This window comes from Myotis daubentonii, chromosome X (genome assembly GCF_963259705.1).
Source record: "Myotis daubentonii chromosome X, mMyoDau2.1, whole genome shotgun sequence".
NCBI classification, from domain to species: Eukaryota; Metazoa; Chordata; class Mammalia; order Chiroptera; family Vespertilionidae; genus Myotis; species Myotis daubentonii.
In genome coordinates, this window is record NC_081861.1 from 595993 (window position 1) to 623499 (window position 27507).

Below are 27507 nucleotides of genomic sequence, written 5' to 3' on the forward strand. Positions count from 1 at the left end.
CCCCAGTAGGGGGTGTGCAGCTGATCGATGTTTTCCTCTCTCATTGGTGTTCCTATCTCTCCCTCTCCCTTCCTCTCTCTCTGAAAAAAAATCAAAAACATATTAAAACAAACAAACAAAACTAGTCTGGGTTCTGATTCAAACTGTGAAAAGAGTGATAACTTGGGAAAGAAATCTGGATACCAACCATATTTGATAATAAAGAAATTGTATTTGGATGAAATGATGTCTGGAATTTGCTATCAAACAATCTAGGGGAACCAAAAGTGAAACAATATTGGTATGAGTTCACTGTTGAAGCTGGGTGATGAGGAAAGACAGGTTCATTATCCAACTGTCCCTACTTTTTACAAGCTTAAAATTTTCCACAATAACAACAGAACTAGCACATTAGGGGGAAATAGATCCGGATTGGGGCCTTTTGCTAGCCCAGGGGTTAGTAAATATTTTAGGCTATTTGGTCTCTGTTACAACCACTCAATGATGCCATTGTAGCTGAAAGCAGACGTAGATGGTATGTATTGAGTGGGAGTGGCTGTGTTCCAATGGAACTTTATTTGCAAAAATAGGTGGTGGGCAGGACTTGCCTCCGGGGCCATAGTTTACTGACTAATATGTTGATTACACAAATGAGCACGAGTTTTAAAGAGCTGAACACTTACATGGCTTTTAAGAGGCAGAGGTGAGCCTAGATCCCAGGTCTGATGATTGCCATTTTAAATGCTAATTTATTCAACTTATGTTAAAACCTGTATTTTTTTCAAATCTGAATATAAAGGCTGCAAAAGAGCGTGGTGCCATCCCTTGAGTGGATATTTTCAACATTCACCATTCTGACGACCACCTCATTAACATATGTACATCAACAATAATAATTACAAGTAACTGATGGGTACCGAATACCAAGACATTATGCTATGAGCTTTTTATGAAATATCTCAAATTTCCACAACTGTTCTGAGTTAGGCAGATAGCATCACCTACTATCACCAGAAAGGTGAAGAACTAGCCAAGCTCTTGCCAGCAGGTGGCCTGGCCTGGCCACAAACCCAGGCAGCTGGACTCTAGAACAGGTGCTCTCAACTCTGACCCATCTCCTGCGGGCATCACCACAGGACAGGTTAGAAGGCCTTTTCGGTCAGGGTTTTAAATCAATTCAAATGCTTGTTTATTTGAAAAATAGCTTTCATCCCTGTGATCAGAAGTCATTTGATTTCGATGAAGACTCAGGTTCAAAGCCAGCCTGCCTGGCTGTTCTCTGCAAAGCCAGCTCCAGGGCACACATGTCCTATGGTACTGAGCAGACCTACCTCCAGGTCCATGTGAGCCACAGGAGGGCAAATGATAAAATGAAGGAAAATGTTAGAATGGAAAAGAAAACAGTGCAAAGCGTAACTCTAACAAGCTGGTGAAAGGAGGGGAGGGAATACCACTTTAGTCTCGATCCTATTCTGAGAGGAACTGGGCATCTGCCTTGGACACCCCCACTTATGAGTTAGTTCACTAGGTGGCCATACCGTTTCCTGTTGGATAATTCTTTGAAGGTGTCTTCTCATGATGACCGATCCAAGGAATCTTTCAAGCGGAGAACAAAGGTAACTACCAGCTAGGCCAGGCACGAGGCCTGGCGTCGGAGAGGGCAGCAGTAAAACGTTCAAGGCACTGTGAGTGAGGATGGTGGGTATGGAGGCTGCCCAGGAGCGCTGAGGTAGTTTGCGAGGTGGGGGCATATTTGTTGGCATCGTTTGAGAACCTTTTGGGAAGGAAAAAGTCATTTCACTTATAAGGACATATTATCTCATTGCTCCCTGCTTTGTTTTTGGTACAGATCTTCGCTAGTCTATAGCAACCTGTACTGTTTAATTACTCCTTGTAGTGCAGCAATCATATATAAGCTTCCTGTTAGCAAAAATGGCCACGGCTCCTCCTGTGGCCAGGTCCCTTGCAATGAGACTTTGCAGCAACCCCATCAAGAAGTGGAGTCTGTTGCTCTACCTGGATTCTGGGTTGGCTCTGTGACTTGCTGTGGCCATCAGGATGCAGTGGAAGTGAGGCAGTGCTGGTTGCAAGCCCAGGCTTTCACTCACTCTCTTGGAGCTCCCTATCCAGCCACCAGGTAAACAAGCCATGATCAATTATGAGACCATATGGAACAGAGAGAAGCCATGTTGCTGGGGTTACCTTAAATCAGCTAAGCCCAGCCAACCCAGGAGCTGACTATAGAGGCATGAGCGAGCCCAGTAGAGCCTGGGAGAACTACCCAGCTGGCCTCAGCCCAAACTGCCACACTGCAGAACGGTGAGCAAATAGGACTGTTGTTTTAAGCCACTCAAAGTTGCATAGCAAAAGCTAGCTACCATGCCCTAATCGGTTTGGCTCAGTGGATAGAGCTTCGGCCTGCGGACTGAAGGGTCCCAGGTTCGATTCCAGTCAAGGGCATGTACCTTGGTTGCGGGCACATCTCGTGTGTGTGTGTGTGTGTGTGTGTGTGTGTGTGTGTGTGTGTGTGTGCGCGTGCGCGCGCGCGCGCGCACACGCACACAGAGGCAGCTGATCTATGTTTCTAACTATCCCTCTCTGTAAAAAATCAATAAAATATATATTTTTAAAAAAAGCTAGCTAGCATAGTTGTACAATTCTTCTCTTCTGTGTTAAATTGCATGACCTTGTCAGATGCCTTTAGGGATTTTTTAAGGTCTAGTATTGTAGCTAAGGTAGCAGTCATAACAGAGGCACTGGGGTCTCAACTCAAAAAACTTCTGGAAGAGACATTTCCCTTTCTTACATTATGTCTGACTTTGGCAATGAACTATTATTACCACCGATTTACTAAATGGACAAGTTAAAGTTAATTAAGCAACCCCATTCAACAAGTAGATCATGATCTTCAAATGTGAGGATGGAATAAAGTAGGCCATTCGCTGGTTATACTAAAAGCAGACATAAACATGTTGGTTACACTCACTTGTTCCAGCTCGAGGGGAATGAGAAGCGTCTGGAACTGGAGAGTGTAGTGATGGGTTGGCTGGGGACATCCCAGTTAACCGTGTTGCTGGTGAGGGGCCAGACACTTGAGGAGACCCTGGCCAGTTCCCTGCTCGTCCACTTGGTGACACCATCGTATACGGAGAACTGGGGTCCAGGGCTCCTGCAAGCAAGTAAACAAATGGTTTTCAAAGTCTGCATCTTAATAACTGAAAAGTATTCGACAACATTTAAATGGTCGCACTTTATTTGGTGATAATTTTATTTTCTCTTTCAGGATAGTATTTCACTGAAGCATGATGCTTCTTATTACGACACATCTGAATATTCTGTATAGTTCATGTACTTTTTAATGATATAAAAATTAGATAAAAAGACGGAGAAAGACTAAAAATTTACCTTCACGCGAACTTCAAGATGTGGAATACATAACAATTTAATCACAGAACAATCTTCTATAGGTTTGAAAATATTAAGCAAAAAAATCTCAAAGCTCCGTTAAGAAAAGAAATCTTACATTTTTAAACTAACCCTGACAGATTATGTTTTCATTCTACTCAGAGGAGGTTGAGGAGAGGGAAATTTTCCATTTTCTTTATTTAGTAAAGGTGACATGGACTAAGAAATGAACCACAGAATAATGTTTTGAAAGCAGCAACTTCCTGAACAATTTGGTATTTCAATTCACCCTGCAGGGTTACACTATTCTGTAACCAAATGACAAACTGAAAAAAAAAATACTTCTACCAAATATCAGAGAATAAATGGCCCTTACTTAGAAGTCTTACAAAGTGATAAAAACAAACAAACATAAGAACACAGGAAAAGGATATAAGCTGGCACACACAAAATAAGCAGCACACATTAAGCAGTAAGGTACCATTTTTTAGCTACCTAAGTAACCAAGATTTTAAAAAATCCCAATACCCTGTGTTGGCAATGATGCAGGAAAACAGACATTCTAGTATGATACTAGAGGAAATTGGTAACAGGCTTTTGGGTGAGCAATCTGTAATATGTTTTAAAAGCTTCAGAATTTCTCAAACCCTTTGAGGCAGCAATTTCACTTCTAGGAACTTACCTAAGGAAATAATCACGCGAGCAGACACGACATCACTTTTACTTGTGAAAAAATGGAAACATTCTAAACATATCATAACAGGAGAGCAGTTAAATATGGTATGCCCAGGTAAGGGTAATGCTATGAAGCCATTTAGTATGACAATGTAGAGTTCTTACTGCCAGAAATGTTGCCGCAAATATTAATAGTAAAGAGTAAAAAATCTTCAGTGCCACACAGCTGTCAAATCTGAGGAATGTAGTCATGATATATTTAAGTGAAAGAAGGAACTGAACACCACGTGCAGTATGCTGTCTGCCATGTGTGTAAAAGCTGTATTTGCTTATTTATGCATAAAACGTCTCTGCGAGAACAAGAAGAAATGGACGACACTAGCTAAATGCCCGTGGGAGGAGGACCTAGGTGGCTCAGAAGGAAACACTCCACTGGCTACTTCTTCTATTCTTCATCGATTTGAACCAATCTGAAATAGGACTTTTGAGTTAAAGAGTGAAAAAAGTTGTCTCAACATAACATAAAGAGTAGGGTCCCAATTTTAGTGGTGGTGGTGGGGTATGTTTGAGGCGGGAGATAAGAAGATGGGTAGAGAGCAAGCAAGAGACTCAAACAGGTAGACAAGCAGAGGTGTGTGACTGGAAGAGCGAGGGAGAGGGAAAGGGAGAGAGTCCAAAGCAGACAAAACTGGTAGGTCTCTGCGTGGTGTGGCTAGGAAAAATTTATTTTCTTTTGCTATTCCCCCAATAAACAAATACTAATTTTGCAAAAAGAAAATAACTTATGTAACAAAAACTACTTCCACGGCAAACTCTTGTGCTACGGCAGCTTCTATGTACGGACTCACCATGTGGACTAGCAAAGCTGGCCCCTGGTCCTATAGAGAGTCCATGCGAGGATGGGGGAGGAGTTGGAACAAATGACGCTGGTGACGGGGCTCTCAAAGCCCCACTGGGGGAGCTGGCAGCATGCAGATTTCCTAATAAACGAAAATAATTATAGATGATCTTGCAGGACACATATTATGTCCTGTCCAAGGACCCCAAGTTAAGACTCTACAGACTAAAGTAATAAGTAGTAAAGCTCCCGTAAGTAGTGCAAAGGAAAACTAGAACTTTCATTATTGAAAAAAAGAGAGATCAATTCCATGAGGCCCAAATTCCAGCTCTTATATTGGCTTATTAAAAAAAAAAAAAAAAAAAAAAAGAATCCAGTGTACACTTTATTCACCCATTCACTCATTCAACTAGGCCCGAATGTCAATTTCATGCCTAGCATTGTGCGTAGTACGCACTGGGGATTAGCAAGTTAACAAGATATAAAAATTCCTATTGTCATAAAACTTGTATTTAGTAGAATGTGAAAGACTACAAATACATGTCAGGTAGAGTGATAAGTGCTGTGGAGAAAAACAGGGTGAGGTAAGGGGGCGATATTGAGCAGGGTGGAGGTGGGTGCTGTTCTTTAGGTAAAGCAATCAGAGAAGACCTCGTGAGCTGAGAAACAAATGGAAGGAAGAGGCACGAGGGTATACGGGGCTTAAGGTATTCCAGGCAAACATCTAGTGCAAAGGATATAAAGGATCACAGTTATAAATAACTGGGAAGAGGCCAGTGTGGCTGGAACAGTGTGTGTGTGTGTGTGTGTGTGGGGGGGGGGGTATGAAGTCAGAGAGGCAGGGGATGTTCCTAAATCACACTGGGACTTGTAGGCCACTCAAAGGACTTAGGGTTAACGCTGAATGAAATGGGAAACCACTGCAGTTTGCAGCTGAGGAGTCATGAACTGACTTCTGTTCCAGAAGGATCCCTCTAGCTCAGTGGTTCTCAACCTTCCTAATGCTGGAACCCTTTAATACAGTTCCTCATGTTGTGACCCCCAACCATAGAATTATTTCCGTTGCTACTTCGTAACTGTAATTTTGCTACTATTATGAATCGTCATGTAAATATCTGATATGCAGGATGTATTTTCATGGTTACACATTGAACATAATTAAAGCATAGTGATTAATCACAAAAACAATATGTAATTATATATGTGTGTTCCGATGGTCGCGACCCACAGGTTGAGAACCACTGCTAGCTGCTGTAGGGCAGGGCCAAGGCCAGCGCAACCAGTAAGTGTAATCATCCAGGTGAGAGATGGCTAATGACCTGGGCGCCGGCAGAGGCCGGGATGGTGGGAAGTGGTTAGATTCTGGATAAATTCTAAAGATGGAGCTGGCACCATTCGGTGACTGGCTGAATGTGGGTGTGAGAGAAAGAGGGATCCAACCGGACTCTTTAACAGCTTTGGTCCAAGTAGCAGGAAGGAAGGGGTGCTCCTGCCATTCACTGAGATGGGGTGCTTGTGGCAGGAGCAATTTGGGGTGGGGAGGAGGGGTGGGTTGGTGAGTTTCAGATGTTGACTAGACAGCTAAATGGAAATGTTGAATAGACAGCTGGAAATACAGGACTTGAATTCGGGGGTGAGGCCTAGATAGGAGATATGAAAAAACGGGAGACATGAGCTTAAAGATGGTATTTAGCCACAGGACTCGTTTTAACTTGGGGACTATGGCTACCAAAACTACAAATAAATGCAGCACTAACATACTTGCTACTTTACCATAACTATTCTCAATATCAAGTTTCAAATTCTCTACCTCTATGTAAGAGAATTCCACATTTCCATGTCCTATAATACCCAGTGCAATGCCTTATATTCAACTTGATTAACCTTTGTTATTTTACTTATTTAGCTGTGTGACCTGGACAAGTGACTACAGGATAAAGCGCTTAGCACAGATTAAGTACTATACATACCTATCTGCTATTACCTTTATTTCAAAATAATCATTTCTCCTACCGTCTATGCAAAACCAGTCTCAACTCTATCCTAGAAAAACACTCTCCTGCCCTAGCTGGTGTTGCTCAGTGGATAGAGCGCTGGCCTGCAGACGGAAGGATCCCGGGTTCAATTCTGGTCAAGGGTATATGCCCGGGTTGTGGGCTCGATCCCCATTAAGGGGCGTACAGGAGGCAGCCAATCAATGATTCTCTCTCATCACTGATGTTTCTCTCTCTCCCTTCCTCTCTGAAATCAATAAAAATATATTTTTTAAAAAAACACTCTCCTTGGGCTCTATGCCCTGTGTCTCCTGTTTTCCTCCTTGTTCTCTGGGCCGCTCCTTCTTGGGCTGAGCTCACCCACCCACTTGGGCGTCAGTGACCTTCAATGGCATGACAACAACTTCCAAGTCTTCATCTGTGGTCCAGGCATCTCTGATGAGCAGGCAGGCGATCATCTCCCCAAGAAAGCCGACACCTGTCTTCCTCGATAGGCGATAAGCCCCCGAGCAGGGCTGGTCCCTGGCTCGCGGGTCAATCCTCAGCACATGCAGCATTTGGCACTGAGCAGGTGCTCCCGCGATACCAATGAACTGCAGGTCAACAGTCAAACTTGGGCATTCTCAAGTTGCCAGCAGAGCCATTTTGCTTGGCCAAGCAGGCTGTGCACTGCCTAGCTCCGAGGGGCGGGCACCATTCACATGTACCAGGGCTGGGCAAACCTTCTGTAAGGGCCGGCTGCCATGGTGGGAAAGCAGCCTCGGACAATACGTAGATGGCGTGGCCGCATGCCAACGAAACTAACCACAACACAGGTGGAGGGCAGGACCTGGCCTGCAGGCTTCAGTGTGCCGGCTTCTGACACAGATCATGTGATTAGATTAGCACTTCTTGGAGTTGTGCCATGAGTCTGGTTCTGGGTGATAACACCTCCATTTAATTCAAACCTTTTAAAGTGCTTTGAATCATGAACATGGATTTCACAACTCTGCCATCATGAATGAATGGCAGATACGTAGCCATAGACTAGAAAGGGAGTTCTCTCTGAAGTCCGAGGCTACATGCGCAGTGCTTCTGTGTGTGCACGTGTGTGTGTATTTTCGATTTAAAGGTGACACAAGAAAATAAGTACTGTCTTACCTGGAGACTGTGTGTGCATCATAGAGGGAGATGGACTAACTGTGTTGTGATAAGATGTAGGAGGTGAAGTAAGAGGGTAAGCGCCCGATGATCCTGGCTGCTTGGGAAATGGCTGAAAAGAAGAAATTTAAATGTTTGTCAAATGGCCATACAACATAGCGTGAGTGTATGGCTTTCCCTAATAGACAGCTCCAGTAGTAACATTTCACACTTCATGTACAAAATACACATCCATAACACAGGTTTTACAAAACCGCCTGACTTTTAAAAAGGCAGCATCCTCATTCCTGATCTTGCGATGCCATCGCTTACATTCCTCAAGATGGCTTTCGCTCATTTTATCTGTCATAGTTTAACCGGCAGCACATGAAAAATAATGCTTCTTTCCTTTGGTGGAGTTTTGGAGTCAATGATATATGGTAGTTCAACCTGACCTCTACTTACCTTTACCTTCATCTCCAGTAATGAAACAATGGAATCCTTTCTACTCTATATTTTTAAAAAATTGAGGTACAAATCACATATAGTAAAGTGCACAAATATTAAATGTACAGTTGGATGGATTTTTACAAACATAACTACCACATAGATGAAGATACTGAAGAGATTACCACAGAGGTTCTCAACCTGTGGGTCGCGACCCCTTTGGCGGTCGAATGACCCTCTCACAGGGGTCGCCTAAGACCATCCTGCATATGAGATCTTTACATGACGATTCATCACAGTAGCAACATGACAGTTATGAAGTAGCAATGAAAATAATTTTATGGTTGGGGGTCACCACAACATGAGGAACTGTATTAAAGGGCCAGAAGGTTGAGAGCCACTGGATTACCAGAACCCCAGAGCCCTTCCTTATACACCTTAAGTCTTTATCACCTCCCCACAGGTAAGCACTATTTTGACTTCTATTACTCAAGTTTGGTTTTGCATTTCATATAAATACTGAAAGTACTCATTATATACATGGTATCTGGCTTCTTTTGTTCAACTCTATGCCAGTGAAATGCATCATGTTGCTGCATGCAGCAATAATTTGCTTTCTCATTTCTGTAAAGTATTCCATTGTATAAATACACCCCAATTTGTCTACCCATGCTACTGTTGCTAGATATTTGAGTTGTTTACAATTTCTTGGATAAATAATGTTGCTATAAATGTTGTTTTTTGATGCATTTCTGTTGTACATATACCTAAGAGTAGAATCATTAAACCACATGCTGCATGATGTTCAGCTTAGGCCTCTGGAATACTGCTAAACCCCACTGCAAGCCAGCTGTACGTTTCACACAGCCTCCAGGAATGAGTTTCAGTTGCTCCGAATACCAAATGCTGGCAAGGATTGTCATTTTTCTTCGTAAAGCCGCTATTGTGGCTATGGAGTATGCCTGCACGACACTTTGGTTTGTAGCTCTGTGATGCCAAATGACATCCATTTGGACAACCTCTGTGGTGATGACACGGGTGATCACCTGGCATCACTGTAAGTGCACAAGTCTGAGGGGAGCGCTGCTTCTGGTACTATTCACTTCCCATCACTGGGAGCCTCCTCCTGGTAGCCTCTATGCCTATTTTTCCATAAGGTCTTCCTGGGCATCTGGGACCCACCAAGGGTCTCCTTGTCTTTCAAGAAAGAAGCCCAGCCCTGGCCAGTTCGATTCCCAGTCAGGGCACATTGCCCAGGTTTCGGGCTCAATCCCCAGTAGGGGAAGTGCAGGAGGCGGCTGATCAACTTTTCCCTCTCACATAGATGTTCTCTCTCTCCCCCCCTCTGCCTTCCTCTCTCTAAAAATAAATAAGAAATCTTAAAAGAAAGAAAGAAGCCCAGACACCTGTAGAACCTGTTAAATTAAACAAATGTGATGCCGTGTGGAATTTCAGCTCCACATTACCTGTTGCTGAGGTGGTGGCTGGAGTTGGGAGATAAGAGAATCCATCATATCTCCTCCTATGGGAGAAGGGGGATTATCGTCCTCATTTACAGACCTTCTCCGAGCATCCTGATTGCTGTCAACAAACATATTCAGGAAGGTCTATGGACATAAACAGGTAAAATTTACATTATTTTACCTAACTTTAGCCTGGTATTTTTAAATTATTTATAATATTTTAACAGAAATAAACATACCATGTCTATCTCTGAAATATAAATTTAACACATGATCACTAGCACTAGGACAACCTGAAGGACATATTGATAATTTTGAAGGGGGGATATTGACGAAAACTGTTCAGCACCGTAACAAAATCAACATCAAGGTTTCAGAAAATTGTATCAACTAAGAAGTACAGTGCAAGCAAAGAGTCGAACAAAGAATTACACCCTGGTACTTCTTAACAAGAGGCCAAAATATTTCCTTATTAATTCCTGAAGCAAAAATGGGGGAGGGAGAGGATCAAAACTTGTATGTTGGAAAATTTCCTACTTAGTGAGAGTTTTCACTTTTTAAGCTAGAAAATATGAGAGGAAAACTGAATAAAGAAACTAAGCCATCTTTTCTCTTTTTTATCTAATGACTTAATCTTGAACCATCAAGAATGGGACAGCCTTGTTTATAAGATATGTCATCAAAGGCTACCAGAATTTGTGTCAAGCATAGCTTTTCTTTCTTGTAATACTCTTCATCTTCCCAGTCTTTAAAAATATAGGTCATAAGAGTATCAGAATCACTCAAAAGCATTTAAAAGTACACAGTCTAATTTCCAATTAAAGATGACGATTCACAACACATTTCATCCTCTCCCAATAATCCATATGAAGCGCTTATAAACATTTTTTAAAGCAGTAAGTCACAACGAAAAAAGAATGGGAAAAGAAAAAAATAGCAATAAACTCTGGAGGCTGCTGAGCAGATGGCTAAGTGGTAACCAACAACGTGAGGGAGCTGTATCCTAAGCAAGCAGTGGGGGAAGCCAAGAAACGAAGCTATTTCCATCTAGATCCTCAACACATGTAGGAGCTGGCAGCGCCAGATACCTCTGCAAATAAGGATGAAGGTGAAAAATTATCCAATCAAAATTGCTATCTAGCCATATTGTAAGAAGAGGAGGAAAGGAAGAAGGTGCTTGTGAGCAGCAGCCTGGAACGAGGAAGGAGCACATAGAAAGCATTAAAAAAGAATTCAATCCTCATCTTTCACTCTGACAATCAGATAATGCCCTCAACTAAGCAGTCAACGAACAGCAATGTAAGCACCTATTTAGAGATAAGATATAAATACCAAGAGAATCAACTATGTAAGAGTTGAAAACAAGGCAGGAGAATGGCATGAGAGGATTGCAGGGGACTAATTTTCAAAACAAGTCATTCGGAATTATCTGACTCTACATTATAAGCAACTGAGCTATTAGACCAGAATCTCCAAGGATTCGGGCCCAGGACCCTACATTTTAAAAAAGCACCATAGTTCTATTGGCATATCAAACCTACTCAATAATCAATGATGAAGACTACTTTTAAAGTTATAAATAGCAAATAGGAATCTCTTCAGTGGCTTCCACCTTGCCCAGCACAGTAGGGACACAAAGGGAAAGACATTTTCTCACCTCATACATAGGCACAACCCTTTAGAACTTCTAGCTCCTTCAGTCAAGTGGCAGAGATAGTGCATTAACATGGCTGCTTATTAAATTTAGACAGGAATTTGTTGCTTTGCCCCATTATTTCCTCCCTCGAAGGAATTGTTTGAGATCATGTTTGTTTATTCATGCTGTACCACTGAAGTCTGTTACCTTTAGTCCTGGTGCAGGATAAAATCCTTCAACTAACTTGCTATTATCAAAAAGACTATAGGCACCGTCCCGTATGGCCACCACGCCTCGGCTCCGGCAGTATATATCAATGCAGTACATGTTCCTAAAGGCCAGTCTGATGTGGGTGGACGACTGCGGCAGGATGGAGAAGCACTGGTAGGCCGTGTTGGTTCTCTGGGTCAAGCCCAACATCGGCACAGTGGGGAGTTTATTGATGGCATTTAACGGAGCCTGAGTATCAAACAGTACCTACAAGGAGCAAACACAGTGAGAGCAGCCAGCTTCTGTACCATGCTAAAGCCTCAGAATTTTCAATGTAGAAGCATCATAAATGAGACAACATCCTTCTGATACATTCCACAAAACTTTCCCTTGAAGCGAATGCAAACTAGATCGCTCTGTCCACTTTGAATCAAAGAAAATTCTGCAAGAAAAGTGCAAGATATGAAAGACACAGATACCCACCCTCATCACTAATACTAATCGAATCTTATTTTTAAAGAGAAAATAAACTTAATTACCTGTAGTAACTGAACCACATTTGGTGTTTTGTTGAACATTTCTTGAAGCTGATGGAGAATGGTATTGTGACAGTTACTGCAACCTGAGTTTGGACCAACAGTTCCCAAAGAAATGTGGAATTTCTGATGTATCGAATTCCATTGGATACTAATCTAAAGCAAAGAGAATACATATTTCAGACACTGAGAGAGTAAAAGATTCAAGTATTTGAAAAAATGTTTAAACAGTAAGGCAAAATTCCAAAGATCTAAATTAGATCTTTTCTGAAAGCAACTCCTAAGACTGGACTCTAAATTCTAGGCGTGCTGTTACTAAGGACCAGCGCATTCACTGAGCATGTGTGTTAGATATCCCACTTCTAAATAAAACAAAGAGAGGGCGCTAAAGAAAACACTTTGATTAAATTTTATTTAAAAATTACCAATGGTGTTTCTAATGCTCACTTTTCTCTTGAGCTGAAGGAGAGTCACCCTCTAGGTGCACACGGTCATAGAGAGAAAGGAAGCCACCCCCAACACAGATGCCTTCATTAACAGATTGTTAAACACTCAAGTAATTTCTGATATTACTTGATTTGGAGAGTGCAGAAAGAAGCCAGCTGGCTGAATTTTCATATTGAATTTCTAGGGCTTTACATGTGAGGTAGAAAAAAAACAACAAAAACCACGAATTATGGGGAATACCTTAAAAAGATAAGATCAAACAATGTTCATTATCACATGACCAAAAATATAGATATACCATATTGTTCAAACTTATGTGTGAACTTCATCACAGTAATCACATTGCTAAGAAGATTTAAAATCAGTTAAAAATAAAATGCAAAAACTAAAAGTATATTGTCTAAAACTCAAGATTATATACCTATCAAAGAGGGTATAATTTTTGTTTTCAATTTTAAAGAGTTAAACATTATAGTACACTATATTTGTATCAACAAAGTATTTAAATTTTACCATTTATCCCTAATTTTTACTTGAGCCTCCAATTATTTCAAGGCAGTTTTCATAATTTTTGAATTCTTGCTTTTTACAAGATTGATGAGAGGAACTTCAGTTTTAATTAATTCATACACTTACTGAGCTTCCTTTGGTGGTTCCATAACACAAGATAAGTTTTCGGTAATTATAAACACGAACTTCTGAGAAAATATTTAGATGAGCAGGTATGTCTAAATATAAAGGAAACAAAAAGGAGATTAAGATTACACATGCAAAATGAAAAATATATATTTGAAAAGGAGGATATTTTGACAATATTATATGCCTAGATCAAAAGATCTCTAATACATGTAATTTAGTAAAGAAAGAAAAAAAGAAAGCAACAGCATAAATAGAAAGTAGGCTTCCTTCCATTTCCTCGTATACAAGGTGGCCTGGGCAGAGGTGGAGATATATTGAAGCAATAGCATAGTGGTCAGAGGCTTCAATTCCAGCTCTGCCATTTACTAGCTATGTGACCATCAACAAGTTTCTTAAGTCTCTGTGACTTGTTTTCTTCATTTATAAAATGAAGCATAACTTACCCATCTCATAAGGTGATTGATTATGAGGAGTTAATACAAGCAAACTGTTTAGTACATTGTACAGCACATAGTAAACTCTCTAAGTATTAACTATTATTATAATCTATACTAATAAAAGGGTAATATGCTAATTAGACCAGATAGACCAGACGTCTTCTGGACAAAGCCACGGTGGCAGGGGCTGAGGCAGAGGTAGTTACGGGCGATCAGGCTGGCAGGGGAGAGCAGTTACAGGCGATCAGGCTGGCAGGCAGAGGCGGTTAGGGGTGATCAGGCCAGCAGGGGAGAGCAGTTAGGGGCGATCCAGCTGGCAGGGGAGCACTTAGGGGCATCAGGAAGGCAGGCAGGGGCTGTTAGGGGCGATCAGGCAGGCAGGCAGGCAGAGGGGTTAGGGGTGGTCAGACAGGCAGGCAGAGGTGGTTAGGGACGATCAGGCTGGCATGCAGAGTGGTCAGGGGCAATCAGGCAGGCAGGCAGGTGAGCAGTTAAGAGCCAGCAGTCCCAGATTGAGAGAGGGATGTCTGACTGCGGGATCGGGCCTAAACCAGCAGTCGGACATCCCCCGAGGCATCCTGGATTGAAGAGGATGCAGGCTGGGCTGAGAGACACCCGTGCACGAATTTTGTGCACCAGGCCTCTAGTATTATTATAATATGGTATACCCATGTGTGAAAATTTCTGGAGACATAATTAACAGTGACTGTCTCTGAGGGAAGGAAACTGAAGCCTAAGTTAAAAGGGAAACTCATTTCTCATTGGATATACTTTTCTTTTCTTCTTTTTTTTTTTAATAGTGCATGTTTTACTTCTTCAGTTAAAAAAGAGGGGGATGCTTTTCCCCCCAAAAGGAAGATTATCACACGTACCTGGTAGAGAACGTGCAAATTCCAACACACACTCATATAATCGCGCAATGCTATTCCAGTCATTAAGGAACATTTCAACCACTTTCCTACCACCAACAGGTTCAGACAACAGGTTTTCATATGTTAGATAAACATGCCGGGATGGTCCTACCGGATTAAAAGAGAAAATTAACAGCAATCAGTATGAAAAAAAGTCCAGAAATATACAAAGACAAAGTGTGTGAAGCATCTCACCTTGTTCCCTGGTAGAAGTGCCGTTAAGCGGACAATTTGCAAACACTAGCTCTGCCACCCACGTGCGGTTATTTCTACCTTGCAATCGGAAAGTGCAATCGAGGAGAGAGCGGTCCAGAGCCTTCTGGGTTTCCTCACTTACACCCTTACAGGGAGGAATTCTGGTGAGGAAAGACAGCATATGAAGTGTACTTCCCGTCACAGAAAGACAAAAGCACAGTCTCCACAATGACAGGAGGGCATTTACATTAGAGCTTCAGTTCAAAGTCTCTACCAGGCACCTTCTGTAAAGGAAGGAGGCAACTCATAGCAATTCAAGGCAATTCATAGCATTTAACCCATTTCCATTCACTTCAACACAGGTTAGGACTCTCATTTTAACAAAGTGATGTTTGTTTTCATCCTCAATCTTGTTACTAGAAAAGACCACAATTCTTGAGAATGAAAAAATCAAGGATATTGACTTTCTACAAAATCTATTTAGAACATCCTCAAGGAAAAACTAAGGGGAGCAAAATACTTGTAAAGCCACTTTTTTTTTTTAATTTTTTATTTTATTTTTTTTTATTATTATTTTTTTTTAATTGCTTAAAGTATTACAAAGGGTATTACATATGTATCCATTTTATCCCCCCGCCCTAGACAGTCCCCTAGCCTCCCCTATCACCCAGTGTCTTATGTCCATTGGTTATGCTTATATGCATGCATACAAGTCCTTTAGTTGATCTCTTACCCCCCTACCTCCTGCCCCCCAACCCTCCCCGGCCTTCCCGCTGCAGCTCGACAATCTGTTTGAGGCAGCTGTAAAGCCACTTTTGAAGGCAGGATGATACAGTGGAAAGTACAGGGCGGCGGAATCAGGGACCTGCATTTGAATTCTGACTCAGCCGCATTTAAACCCTTGGATTTCAGTTCCCAACTACAAAATGGAGCTAAGTAACTATCTCATGGTCAGTGATTTTAAAACTAATAAAGTGCTTATGGTGGCTGAGACACCAGGTATTCATAGATGTCAATCCCCTTTGCAGTAAAACAAATCTTCATCACTGATTGCCATGACAGAATTCCAGGTTCATTATCATCCCCTTCGCCTCCTCTACAGAGTAACATGCACTATGATGAGCTTTAAATTGTATCAATTCATTTAGCATACATGTTATTACTCACATATATTACACATACAAGAGGAATGTATGAGTTTAGTTGTCTTACCACACCTACCTATCCATTTTCTCGCAATTTTATGACTCTCTTATTTGTCATAAAACACTGAGAGGTAATCCAGTTTAGCTGTTCTTTTCAGTAATGGGTGAAATAATGATAATATATTCTTTAACCCTACATTATCTAGTAACTCATAGAGAAGGTGGATCAATTCTCAGAGTTGGTATGATTATCAATAACTAAGGGGAAAAAAAACAACTATAACTGGAAACATGGAATCTTGGTTTAGGCCTCCTGTTCAGAATGGAACACCTAGAACGGGGTTTTTCAATGTTGGCAATACTGACATTTTGGGCTGGACTCCGTTGTGGAGGGCTGTCCAATGCAGCCCTGGTCTCTCCCTACCAGATGCCAGGAGCACCTCTAGCCCCTCTTTTAAGTTAATGATAACCGAAAATATCTCTAAACATTGCCAAACATCTAGAGGGCAAAAGTACCCTGGGGTTGAGAACCACTGACCCTACAATAAGCATATGGTAAACAATAAACTCTGTAGGGGGAAAGAAATCTATACAGGTTGCATAAAATTAACATAGCACTGAAATTTCCTCAATTAAAAATTCATCACAATTCTTCTTAAATGTATAGCTTTTTACATTTTTCAAAAGTGAATCCTTCATACTAGAGACCTTTTATGACTACCAGGAAGATTTTATTTGGGGTAGTTATTATAGGAATCGCATACATTGCATATATGCTTTTCTTTAATCCTCACCAAAGGACATTCTTAAAGGGAGGGAGGGAGGGAGGGAGGGAGGGAGAGAGGAAGGGACATCAATTAGCTGCCTTCAGTAGGCGCCCGAGTGGGGATCAAACCCGCAACCCAGGTATATGCCTGGACTGAGAATCAAACTGGCAACCTTTCGGTGCACAGGATGATGCTCAACCAACTGAGCCTCTCCAGCTGGGCACACATATGCCTGCCCCTACCCTTCAAAACATAACCCTAACCCATAAGAGTTATAGAGCAACCAATGCAGAGAGATTTCTAAATCTTGATTTTGAAAATGGAAATGCAATACATTATCTTCTTTTCACATAAAATAGGTATTTCATGAAATCCATCTGGTTAGAAAATGAATACACAGAAGCCAGCACATTTTCAAGTAAGAACTAAGTAAGAATAAGACTCCTTCCAATTTATGGTCTCAGGAACAATACAACCTTGAAAATATATTCCAGGTCACTTTCTTAATCTATGGCATAAATATAATCGGCTTACCCCAAGAAACTTTGGAAAATATTTACTTGCTTTTAAGGTTATACATGTAACAGAAAGAATAAAAGTCAACTGCCTTCTTAGGCAGGAGGATTATGAGTTCTCAAAAGGGGACTGAAATTGCTTTCATAAAAATGCTGAGCATAAGATATTTTAAAACTCTTGTAAAATATGAAAACATAACTAAGAAAATAGAACACAAAAGTTAACAGCACCTACTCATCTGCAGTTGCCAAGAAGAGTGAAAAGAAAAAAATACCCTGCATTTTAAGCAGAAGTAATTCAAAACTGAATGCAATTAAATTAAGAGTACTACATTTTCCTATTGATATCCACTGTAAGACTAGCCCTCCCGCTCCAGAAAACGACATTTCATAGAGATGGCTTGAAGATAGCCAGGAAGGGAAGCTATTCCAGTTCTTCAACGCTTTATCTGGATTAAGCACCAGGACATGCTGAAGCATCCATCTCATATAAAAACTGCTCTTTGAAATTTTAACCCTGCATTTTGGCTTCTGTAATGCTTGCTGGCTTAAATAATAAGGAAAATAAGACCCATTTCAGAGAGGCCATTAAACCTTCCCCAGACGAAGTTATCAGTGCTGGCACCAGGCCAAGGTCTCAAAGCCCCAGCACATAGGGGCTCTTTAAGAACTTGCAAAGGGGACTGGAACAGAACCCCATATTTGGGAGACAAAGAAGGTAAAAAGGTATAAATACAAGAAACTTCCTGTGTGACGGGGCTCAGAATTTGAGAGACATTTTCCTCTGGGCCCGCATGTAATAATAATAATAATAATAATAATAATAATAATAATAATAATAATAAATGTAACTCCATCTTTCTAAGCGTTGCTTGGTTCTTCTCCGGTTTTCTATAACAAGGCAGGTGGTGTGTATGCCACTTGCTAGCCCTTCCCATCTTCCACAGCAACAAACTGATTTATATGATTAAACATCTAAGAAATAATACAAATGCCAAAAAAAGAAAATGTTTTTTGCACTAAAAAGGTTGATCTCTCGCCCTGGCCGGTGTGGCTCAGTTGGCTGAGTGTCATCCCATGCACCGAAAGGTCTCCAGTTCATTCAAGGTCAGGGCACATACCCAGGTTGTGGGTTTGACCCCTCATTGGTGTACGTTAAGGGAGGCAACTGATCAGTTTCTTTCTCTCTCTCCTTTCCTCTCTCTAAAAAAAAAAATCAATAAAAGTATATTTAAAAAAAGGTTGATCTCTTAAATGGCGTACTACCTTTGCAAGTCCATCCTGGTCACCTTATGAAGCACAAACAATGCTTTCCTTTTAAGCATCCTTTGGCGCCTTGCCCTCTATGTTTAGAACCAAGCCAAGCCCTCTGCCCATCTCCCTCTGTACACTCTTTCCTGGTGAGCTAATTGACGATCCCAGCTCAATTACCATCACCTTGGTGATGACTCATCTACCTGTGCTGCCTAGACCTGTCTTCTGAGCTTGAGACACATCCCTACCTGCCCAAACGGATGTCTAGGCACCTCAAACTTAGGAAAGCCCCTCAAACTCACATCTCCAGTGTCCCTTATCTTAGAAAACACCACGCTCACCCATCATTCAAAAACACTTATTTAATGATGTCAGTTTCTGTTTAAAATCATCTGATGGCTTCTTATTGCCAGTAGGATCAAGTCTAAATTCCTTAAGGACACTTACAAAACCCCACGGGACCTGTACCCTCCCTGCTGACATCTCTCTCACTCTTACCATGCTGAACTTCCTCCAGTTCCGGGATGCTCAGCTCTCTTGCCTCCGAGCCTTCGCCAAAGCAGTTACCCCTTCTGGCGAGGACCACCCCCTCGCACCCTCGCTCCCTTTCCTGTAACTCCCACCTCTCCGGCGGTCAGAGCACAACTGGGGCTTTCTCAGAGCCACCTTTCCTGACTTCCGAACCAGTCCAGATCCCCTGCTATGTGATCCAGAGCATCCTGAAGGGCTCCCCCAGAATGCAAGCCTGGCACGGAGTCACACTCAGGAAACACCTGCTGACTGAAGAAAAGAAAGCAGAGGAGAGACAACCTAAGATACCAAGCGGTGCTGGCTTGGTGCTGGCTGGCCACTCGGCGGGGGGAAGAGAATCCTCCCCCGGATCTTAGCAAGTCTCTGCAGAAATCCGTGACACCCATATGAGTCTGCTGTATGCTGACTCCTGAGAGGAGAGGAGCGGCTTTGGCTGCGTGGCTAAAATGTGTGGCACCAAGCGACACACAGGACAGGGACTTACTTCAATAAGCGAATTGCATGGCTGAAGCCGTCCCCTTCCATTTGCACTCCTTGATGGGGAATCTCCAGATTGGACAGCTGGGAGGAGAAAAGCACAGTTATATCAGACCACCAACTTTACAAGGGAAACTACCTTCTCTAAATCCTCCTGCTTATTCTCACAGCATCTTTCCTAGCGCCACTCTTTCTAAAGTTACGACATATGAGGCACGAGCATTGTCTGCATCATTTCATTTTCTGGGAACTACATTTAAGTCCAGTGAAACTCAAAGATGACCCAGAGCTTCTAGTTAAAAGACACGTCCATAAGTGATAAATCTTCACAATTCGGGAGACTGGTCTCATTTGTGTAGTGAACCAGAAGCAATCCATAATCTATTCTGGTGGTTCCAAATGATTCAACTGTAAAATAAGATTGGTCTACCGGTGTAATTCAATTATATTCGTTTGAAACACTGTTTGAATGATAGTCGTATCTCACTTCTAATCACAAACAATTATTTTTTTAGTCCAGAACCTTTCTGGAATACATTTTTATTTTTAACAAACTATTTCCTGTAGAGCCAGTGAAGGAAAGAGTTCCCAGTGGGAGGGCTCAGAAAGTGAGGTATAAAAATGATGCGGGAGAGTGCCCGAGACCCTGCCGCGGCACTCCAGGTTATTTAGGTGTGCCAGAAGGAATGCTTGCCTTCGGCAGAGGGTCCCAGCAGACTATTTATATTGACCTTGGTCCCGAAAGGATTTAAGGCAGCCCTGAGGATCTGACTGAACCCTGGGCTTCTGGCCTGGGAAGGGCAAAGGTTTAGAAAAAGAACCCCTGATCAAACAGGCAGTAGTTCAGACTCAAAAGGAATCGAAGGATGAAGGGCTCAAAAACTGTTGCCTTTATTCTATGGATCAGAGAAATAAATAGCCCGGGTAAGATTAGATTTCGTTATTCACATCTCAGTAGAAATTGCTTTAAGCAGAAAATGTGCTGGCTTTGGTCTTTAACGTGTCTTTTTCATTGAGAGAAGAAAAGTAGGCAAGGTTTTTAAGAGCCTGATTGAGTTGACAAGAGCTCACGTCTTATGTGTGTAACAGGTATGGGAGTGAAGAGAAGGGGACAGAGAGGACATGTGTCTATAGGTGTTAGTCCATGTGGCACTACAAAGACACGTTTCTGTGATTTCTAGCCTGTGGGTGGGGAGGGGTGGGGCGAGACCAGGCAGGAAAAGAGGAAACAATTGCATTACTTTGCCCTTGGACACGATGTAGCCTCCCTTCCTACTGCAAAGGTAATACCGCACAGGCTTCCATACACTCGAGCCACACAGCACAATGAAAAGGCCGAGAACACAGGCAAGCAGCCAGGAAGCCTGGGCACGGTCTGTGCAGTCTAGGAGCTGTGGCCAGTACCTAGAAAAATATTCCTCAAGCTCACAGCTCTAGCAGCCGGGACACTGAGGCTTTCTCAGGGCTAGTGATGCTCTTCACAATGGCACAGCGGATGCCCACCTTTAGATCCCAAAGCTCTGTGAAGCAGGGGTCAGCGTGTAACAGTTCATGGCCAAATCCAGCCCACTGCTTCTTTTTCTAAATAAGTGTTACTTGACGATAGCCATGCTCATTTTTTTAAAATATCAACCATGGCTGGTTCACACTACACAACAGATTGGAGCAGCTATGGTATGAGACCATATGACTCACACACCTATTTACTATCTGGCCCTTTCCCAAAAAAGCTTGCCAATCCCTGCTCTAAAGCACGAGTGTGTTTCCTGAAAGTCGTCCTGAGACTGTCATCACCAGTGCAACCGAAACAATCCACTTCCACATTTCCAAATCTCTTCCTTCACAATGATTCCCAGAGCGAAGGAGTCTCACAAAAAGTAAAACTTAAACCAGAGCGAAATAATTTAGGATGCAAGGGTTTGGCTCGGTGGATAGAGCGTAGGCCTGAAGACTGAAAGATCCCAGGTTCGATTCCAGTCAAGGGCACATGCCTGGGTTGCAGGCTCGATCCCCAGTGGGGGATGTCCAGGAGGCAGCCGATCAATGATTCTCTCTCATCATGGATGTTTCTATCACTCTCTTCCTCTCTTAAATCAATAAAAATATATTTTTTAAAAAAAGCACAGATTCTGTCTGTCCCTTCCCCTTTTACTTCCATGTTTGGGGGCCATGCTGGATTATCACAGCTGTGTATTCTTGAAAAACATGATTCTGCGTAAGTCTATGCCTCTTCTGTGTGACAAAAGTAAATTCAGTTTAAGATTCTTTCTGACCTGCTTCTCAGAAAGGAACCCAATTTTGTTACTGTGTAAGCAGTATGTATAGCTCATCAACTCAAAAATAAGCCACCCCTTTATCAATTAGCCCTAACAGTTAAATAATGCTGCTATGAAGGGGTATACGAGATGTTAATTCTCAAAAGCTGTCCTTTTGTTTTAAAACTGAAAAGAATTTACTTTCCATTTCCACAAAGAGCAGAAGGCACACAATTTGTAATGACATGAAATAATTTAAGTTGTTTTACTTGTATGATTTCAACCCCACCGATCCCAAGATGAAAAAGATGACAATCATTCTGATTCTAATGGAATCCATGGAGCTTTAGCAAAGCATTTTAAAAATTGCTTTCATTTAGAGCGCCCAAAATTGTTAACAAACTTACCTCTAACCGAAGTCCTACAAAGGGCATATTTGTATCACACACAGCGACAAAGTGAGCTAGGATTTTATTGAAGGCACACATTTCTCCTGATCGTTTGGTTTTCTTAGGTTCTAGTGGACATGTATCATCAGACAACTAGAATATACGTAAAAAACAGAAAAAAGTACATATGATACAATTAGTTAAGGCAGTTAAACAACGATAAAGCTCAAGGTTAAGTAAAAACCTTACTCATTCAGCAAATATTTATTGGGCAAATACTGGCCTACACACGAGAAATTTAGCAGTAAATATTGTGTATTTAACAAGTTCTCTTGTGGAAAATGGTGTATAGTTAATTATTAATTAAAAGAGAAGCATTTCCAAGAAAATGTAGACAATTATTACTTAAATCGTATTGCTGCCTCGTCTTTTAAAAACTGCATCTAATTCTTTCCCATATTAAAAACAGGTTAAGACTACAATGAAGTGAATGTACACAAATTCTGTGCTTATTTGCACATGTGAGCATACCTTGCGCTTGGTACCGGTTCTAGGCTGTTTCCCGGTTTTTGTCCGTAAAATCAATTCCTGGATGTTGTCCTTGAACTGCTGCAGCAGGAGTGCCATGACAGGGCCGTCGTCCCGCTCCGCAGTGCTCACAGACAGGAAGTAGTACTTGTATGACAGCTGTGTGGGTTTATTGGGAACCTCCAACATCTCTACAACCTAAAAAGACCCAAATAAAAAATGAAACTCAGAGAAATAATAGGTGTTGGATATTTTCCTCCTTATATCAAGGAGGGCTTAGAATGATAAATCTAATGATCTATTATTTTATTTAAACAAGACAAATTAATCGTGATGTCAAAAAAAGCATTCCTACCCAGTAAATAATTTATTTTCTAAAAAATTGGTCAGACTAAAGAACAATAATAGTAAAAACCTTAAACTACAGCAAATGGGACATTTAGACTATTTTCATTAGATGTTCTTGATATTCCTGCCTTAGCTTATAAATTGAAAAAAAAGTTATGCTTAAGTCCAGCAGCTCTGCTAGATTTTTCTACAATGTTACCTATTTCAACTTGCCCTGCTGTCTCCCTTAACCATTAAAACATCCTAAGAATTCCACTATTATGGCAGAAAAAAAGGACAACTATCTCTCATACTTGGAAGCATAGAAAAATGAACCCCGACTTTTCAACAGAAAAACGTAGTCACTGTGAGGATAATGACAACAATATCACCAACAAGATGATAGCGAGCTTGCTATGCGCCATGCACTGCCCTAACTACTTGACAGGTGCCAACATATTTAATCCTCCTAATAAGTCAGTGAAATCAAATTATCTTCATTTTCCTGATAAGGAAACTGAGGCACTAGAGTTAGGTTACTTGCCCAAGGTCTCAGAGCTAAGAAGCGATGGCCTCATACTTTGATCCCAGAAGTTTGGCTCTAGAGACCTTGTCCTTACTCACTGTACCAACTTACTATTTTCAAGGTCTACCTGAAATTTAAGAAAAGTCTCCTAAATACTTTAGTAAGAGAAATAAATGCCCTTAGGCAAAGCTCTTGACCAACACTTTCCTCTCTCTCATCCTACCTCTCCCCTCCCCCTCCCCAAATCTTCTCTTCAGGATACTGGCCAACACCTAAGCATCATACTGATACCCTTCACCAAAGAAGATATAGGGATGGCAAATAAGCATATGAAAAGACAGTAAACCTCATCAGCCATGAGGGCAGTGTAAATTAAGACTACAGTAAGAGGCCATTACATATCAGAATGGCCAATTTGAAAAAAATTATAATATCCAGTGCTGGCAAGAGTGTGGAGCAATTGGAACTCCCATGTGTTGATGGCAAGAATGTAAAATGGTCTGGCCATGTTGGGAAAGTTTGGCAGTTTCTTATAAAGCTAAACACTTACCATATGACCCAACAATCCCACTTCTAGTTACTTATACAAATGAAACAAAAATTTAAGTTCACAAAAAACCTATATGCAAATGCTTATAGCAGTTTTACTGATAATTATCCCAAACTGCAAACAACCCAGATTCTTTCTACTGGAGACTGGTTAAACAAACTGTGGCACACATATCCCATGGAATACTCCTCAGCTATAAAAGGGGTGAACTATGATACATACAACAATAAGAATCTTACTATGCACTGAAAGGTACATGCAACCAATAAAGTGAATATATATGCCTTCAGAAAATTAAAGATTAGAAAATAAAGCTCTTCAGCCAACCCATATTAAAAGGCTGCATTATGCAAGTCAACATCTGATTAAAACCAAATAAATTTATCTGACACCAACATCTCCAAACCCTCCCAGTAGCTGCGTTCAATTTTTTTCTTCTTATACAAAGATGTCTCGTTCCAAGCAGAAATTAGGCCTCACCATAGGAAAGATCTCAGGATGAGAAATGGGGGTATCTATACTAATAAAAACGTAATATGCTAAGTAGACCGGACAGCCGACCTTCAGGACAAAGCCGGGGCTGCAAGGGCCCAGGCAAGCCTCCGTGGCTGCGAGGGCCGAGCCCCTTGCACAAATTTCGTGCATCAGGCCTCTAGTACCTTATATTCCCCAAGCCTGCCTGCATATTATGTAATTTCTTAGAGAGAATTTTCCTCTCTCTCCCAACCCTACCCTCCTGGGTTGAGAATCACTATACAAAAGTCAGTTATCCAATAAAATATATTTGCAAATGAAATTAAACAATAAATCATTCAAGATACTGACAGAATTACTGAACTGGATCACCTTTGCATACTTACAATGTAGTATTGTGGAAGGCGAGTAAGTTTAATGAACAGCTTATTCTTAGAAAGTTTTCCAATAGGATGAGTTGAGTAATTGGACAGCTGCAATGTTTCAGTGCTTATTGTAGGCAGATGTTTTATAGATTGTTTGCAACGCTGTTGTCCAAGCCAAAACCTTAATTTAAAAAATGTAATCCACATCATAAAATCATAGAATTTTCTGATTAACATTATGCTAAGTGAAAGAAGCCAGTCATAAACAATCCCAGACTTTATGGCTGCATTTATATGAAATGTCCAGAAAAGGAAAATCTACAGAAATGAAAAGTAGGCTCATACTTGCCTATAAATGAGCACCTTCGTGGTAATAAAAAATGTTCTCAAACTGGACTGTGGCTATGGTTGTACACCTCAGTAAATTTACTACAAGTCACTGAATTACACACTTAAAATGGGTGAATTTTATGATAAGCAAATTATATTTTAAAAAAATTAATGTTCCATGATAAATTAGTGACGAACTGGTTATTCATCAAAGATCATTTGAGAAACAGAATAATAACTGACAGAGGATTTCTTTTTAATCGTCATCTGAGCATATGTTTTTATTGATTTTAGCGAGAGGAAGGGAAAAAGAGAGAGGGAGGGAGGGAGGGAGGGAGAGAGGGAGAGAGGGAGGGAGGGAGGGAGGGAGGGAGGGAGGGAGGGAGGGAGGGAAAGAAAGACTGATTAGTTGCCTCCTGTATGCACTCCAATCAGGGATTGAACCCACAACCTAGGTATGTGCCGTGACCCGGAATCAAACCTGCAATCTTTTGGTGCCCAGGATGATGCTCCAACCAACTAAGCCACCTGGCCAGGGCCAGGGGACCTTTCTTATAATTACGTGAGTTTAAGGCTTTTGGGATTTAGCTTTCTGGTTTTAGTTATATTTCTGCAGGCTGGAACTGCCAGATAACCTTAAGTTATGCAAACTGTGAATTATTGAGCATTTAAGTATTTAAACCTTGCTTGTTTAGCCAAAATGCACACACAAAAAAATGATGCTAAACCACAAAAATTTTAGAAATTGTTACCCAGAGTAATGACTCATTTTTTCACATACAAACTAAACAGCCGTTCAAAAGGCTCATGTAAAAAAAAAAGGGTAATGTAATATTATCTCTCTATTGGCATTTAAAATCATGTCCTGTTAATGAGAAAAATGACTTGATATCAAAACGTTTGAATTTTTACCAACTAAAACTTCCAAAGGGGAAGAGGTAGGCTAGAAGATCACAAAAGCAATAGACCCACCCCTTCTCCATTTGCCCGCTTTCCCCTTGATTGCTAAAATTTATGTTTCTCTCTTGGAATTTTTGTTGATTTATTAATTTTAAGAGAGTTTGTTAGAGTTGCTATAATGGTACCTTTGTGGACTAGAGTGGTGATGAAACCTTCAAGGATTATCTCTAGCTCCATTTTCAATTTTATTTAGTTTCACAGTATGAAGCATTCACAGGCTTTTGAGACAAATTGAACACTATCGGAGAAGCAGAAATGATTATTTTGAAAGTGTCAGCTGGTAGATTCATACCATGACGATTCTCCTGGATAAGAACAAATAAGACACTACTGCAGAGAACACTAGCTACAATAAAATTCCTTGGGTAGCGCACTTGTGCAAGAGAAAATGTGGCAAGGAACGAAAGTTGAATGTCATGCCCTTCATACCTACATTTGCTCTAGAGGGGAATATGATATGAAGCACTGCCATCCTGGACATATTCCAAGAGTTAGATTCGACCAGTAGGTACTAAAAGGTGTTCAAGCTTCATGTCATAAACATTAAGGACCGATCAAGAACAATAATGGAGGCCCGGCCAGTGTGGCTCAGTGGTTGAGCATCCACCCATGAACCAGGAGGTTATGGTTCGATTCTTGGTCAGGACACAGGCCCGGGTTGCGGACTCGATCCCCAGTGGAGGGGCGTGCAGGGGGCAGCCGATCTATGATTCTCACTTATCAATGGTGTTTCTATCCCTCTCTCCCTCTCTCTTTTTCTCTGAAATAAAAAAAATATATTTTTTGGAAAAAAGCAATGATAGAGAAAATGTATCCATTTGCCCTAGCTGGTTTTGCTCAGTGGGTAGAACATCAGCCTGCGGAATGAAGGGTCCAGGGTTGGATTCTGGACAAGGGCACGTGCCCAGGTTTCGGGTTCGATCCTCAGTCCAGGGCGTGTAGGAGGCAGCCGATCCATGATTCTCTCTCATCATTGATGTTTCTATCTCTCTTCCCCTCTCCCTTCCTCTCTGAAATCAATAAAAAACATATTTTTTACAAACGTTTCCATTTTTAGTATTGAGCTAAATAATTAAGCTTACTTAAGTTGTTGAACCCAAGGAACAATCCGTTTCATATCATCATTCACAGACTTCTCCATGTCATCCAAAGTGGCCTGATCTAAAAAATAAAGCATTTTTAT

At 41.3% G+C, this 27507-nt stretch overlaps 1 protein-coding gene across 3 annotated transcripts in view; it reads right to left on the minus strand.

Annotated features, from left to right (window-relative positions):
* MED14 (mediator complex subunit 14) overlaps window positions 1-27507 on the minus strand; it is a 63266-nt gene that overhangs the window by 8255 nt on the left and 27504 nt on the right. For 2 of the 3 annotated variants that reach the window (XM_059679431.1, XM_059679433.1), the window contains 15 exons: window positions 27407-27485; window positions 25056-25215; window positions 22796-22990; window positions 22283-22417; window positions 19628-19704; window positions 14932-15092; window positions 14698-14844; window positions 13386-13477; window positions 12306-12458; window positions 11764-12033; window positions 9924-10064; window positions 8032-8143; window positions 4908-5039; window positions 2966-3148; window positions 1518-1753 (listed from right to left, as the gene is read on the minus strand). In XM_059679431.1, coding sequence (XP_059535414.1) covers window positions 1518-1753; window positions 2966-3148; window positions 4908-5039; window positions 8032-8143; window positions 9924-10064; window positions 11764-12033; window positions 12306-12458; window positions 13386-13477; window positions 14698-14844; window positions 14932-15092; window positions 19628-19704; window positions 22283-22417; window positions 22796-22990; window positions 25056-25215; window positions 27407-27485 — 2273 coding nt within the window. The remainder of the gene's footprint in view (window positions 1-1517; window positions 1754-2965; window positions 3149-4907; window positions 5040-8031; window positions 8144-9923; window positions 10065-11763; window positions 12034-12305; window positions 12459-13385; window positions 13478-14697; window positions 14845-14931; window positions 15093-19627; window positions 19705-22282; window positions 22418-22795; window positions 22991-25055; window positions 25216-27406; window positions 27486-27507) is intronic. The other variant, XM_059679432.1, reaches the window with a different exon arrangement.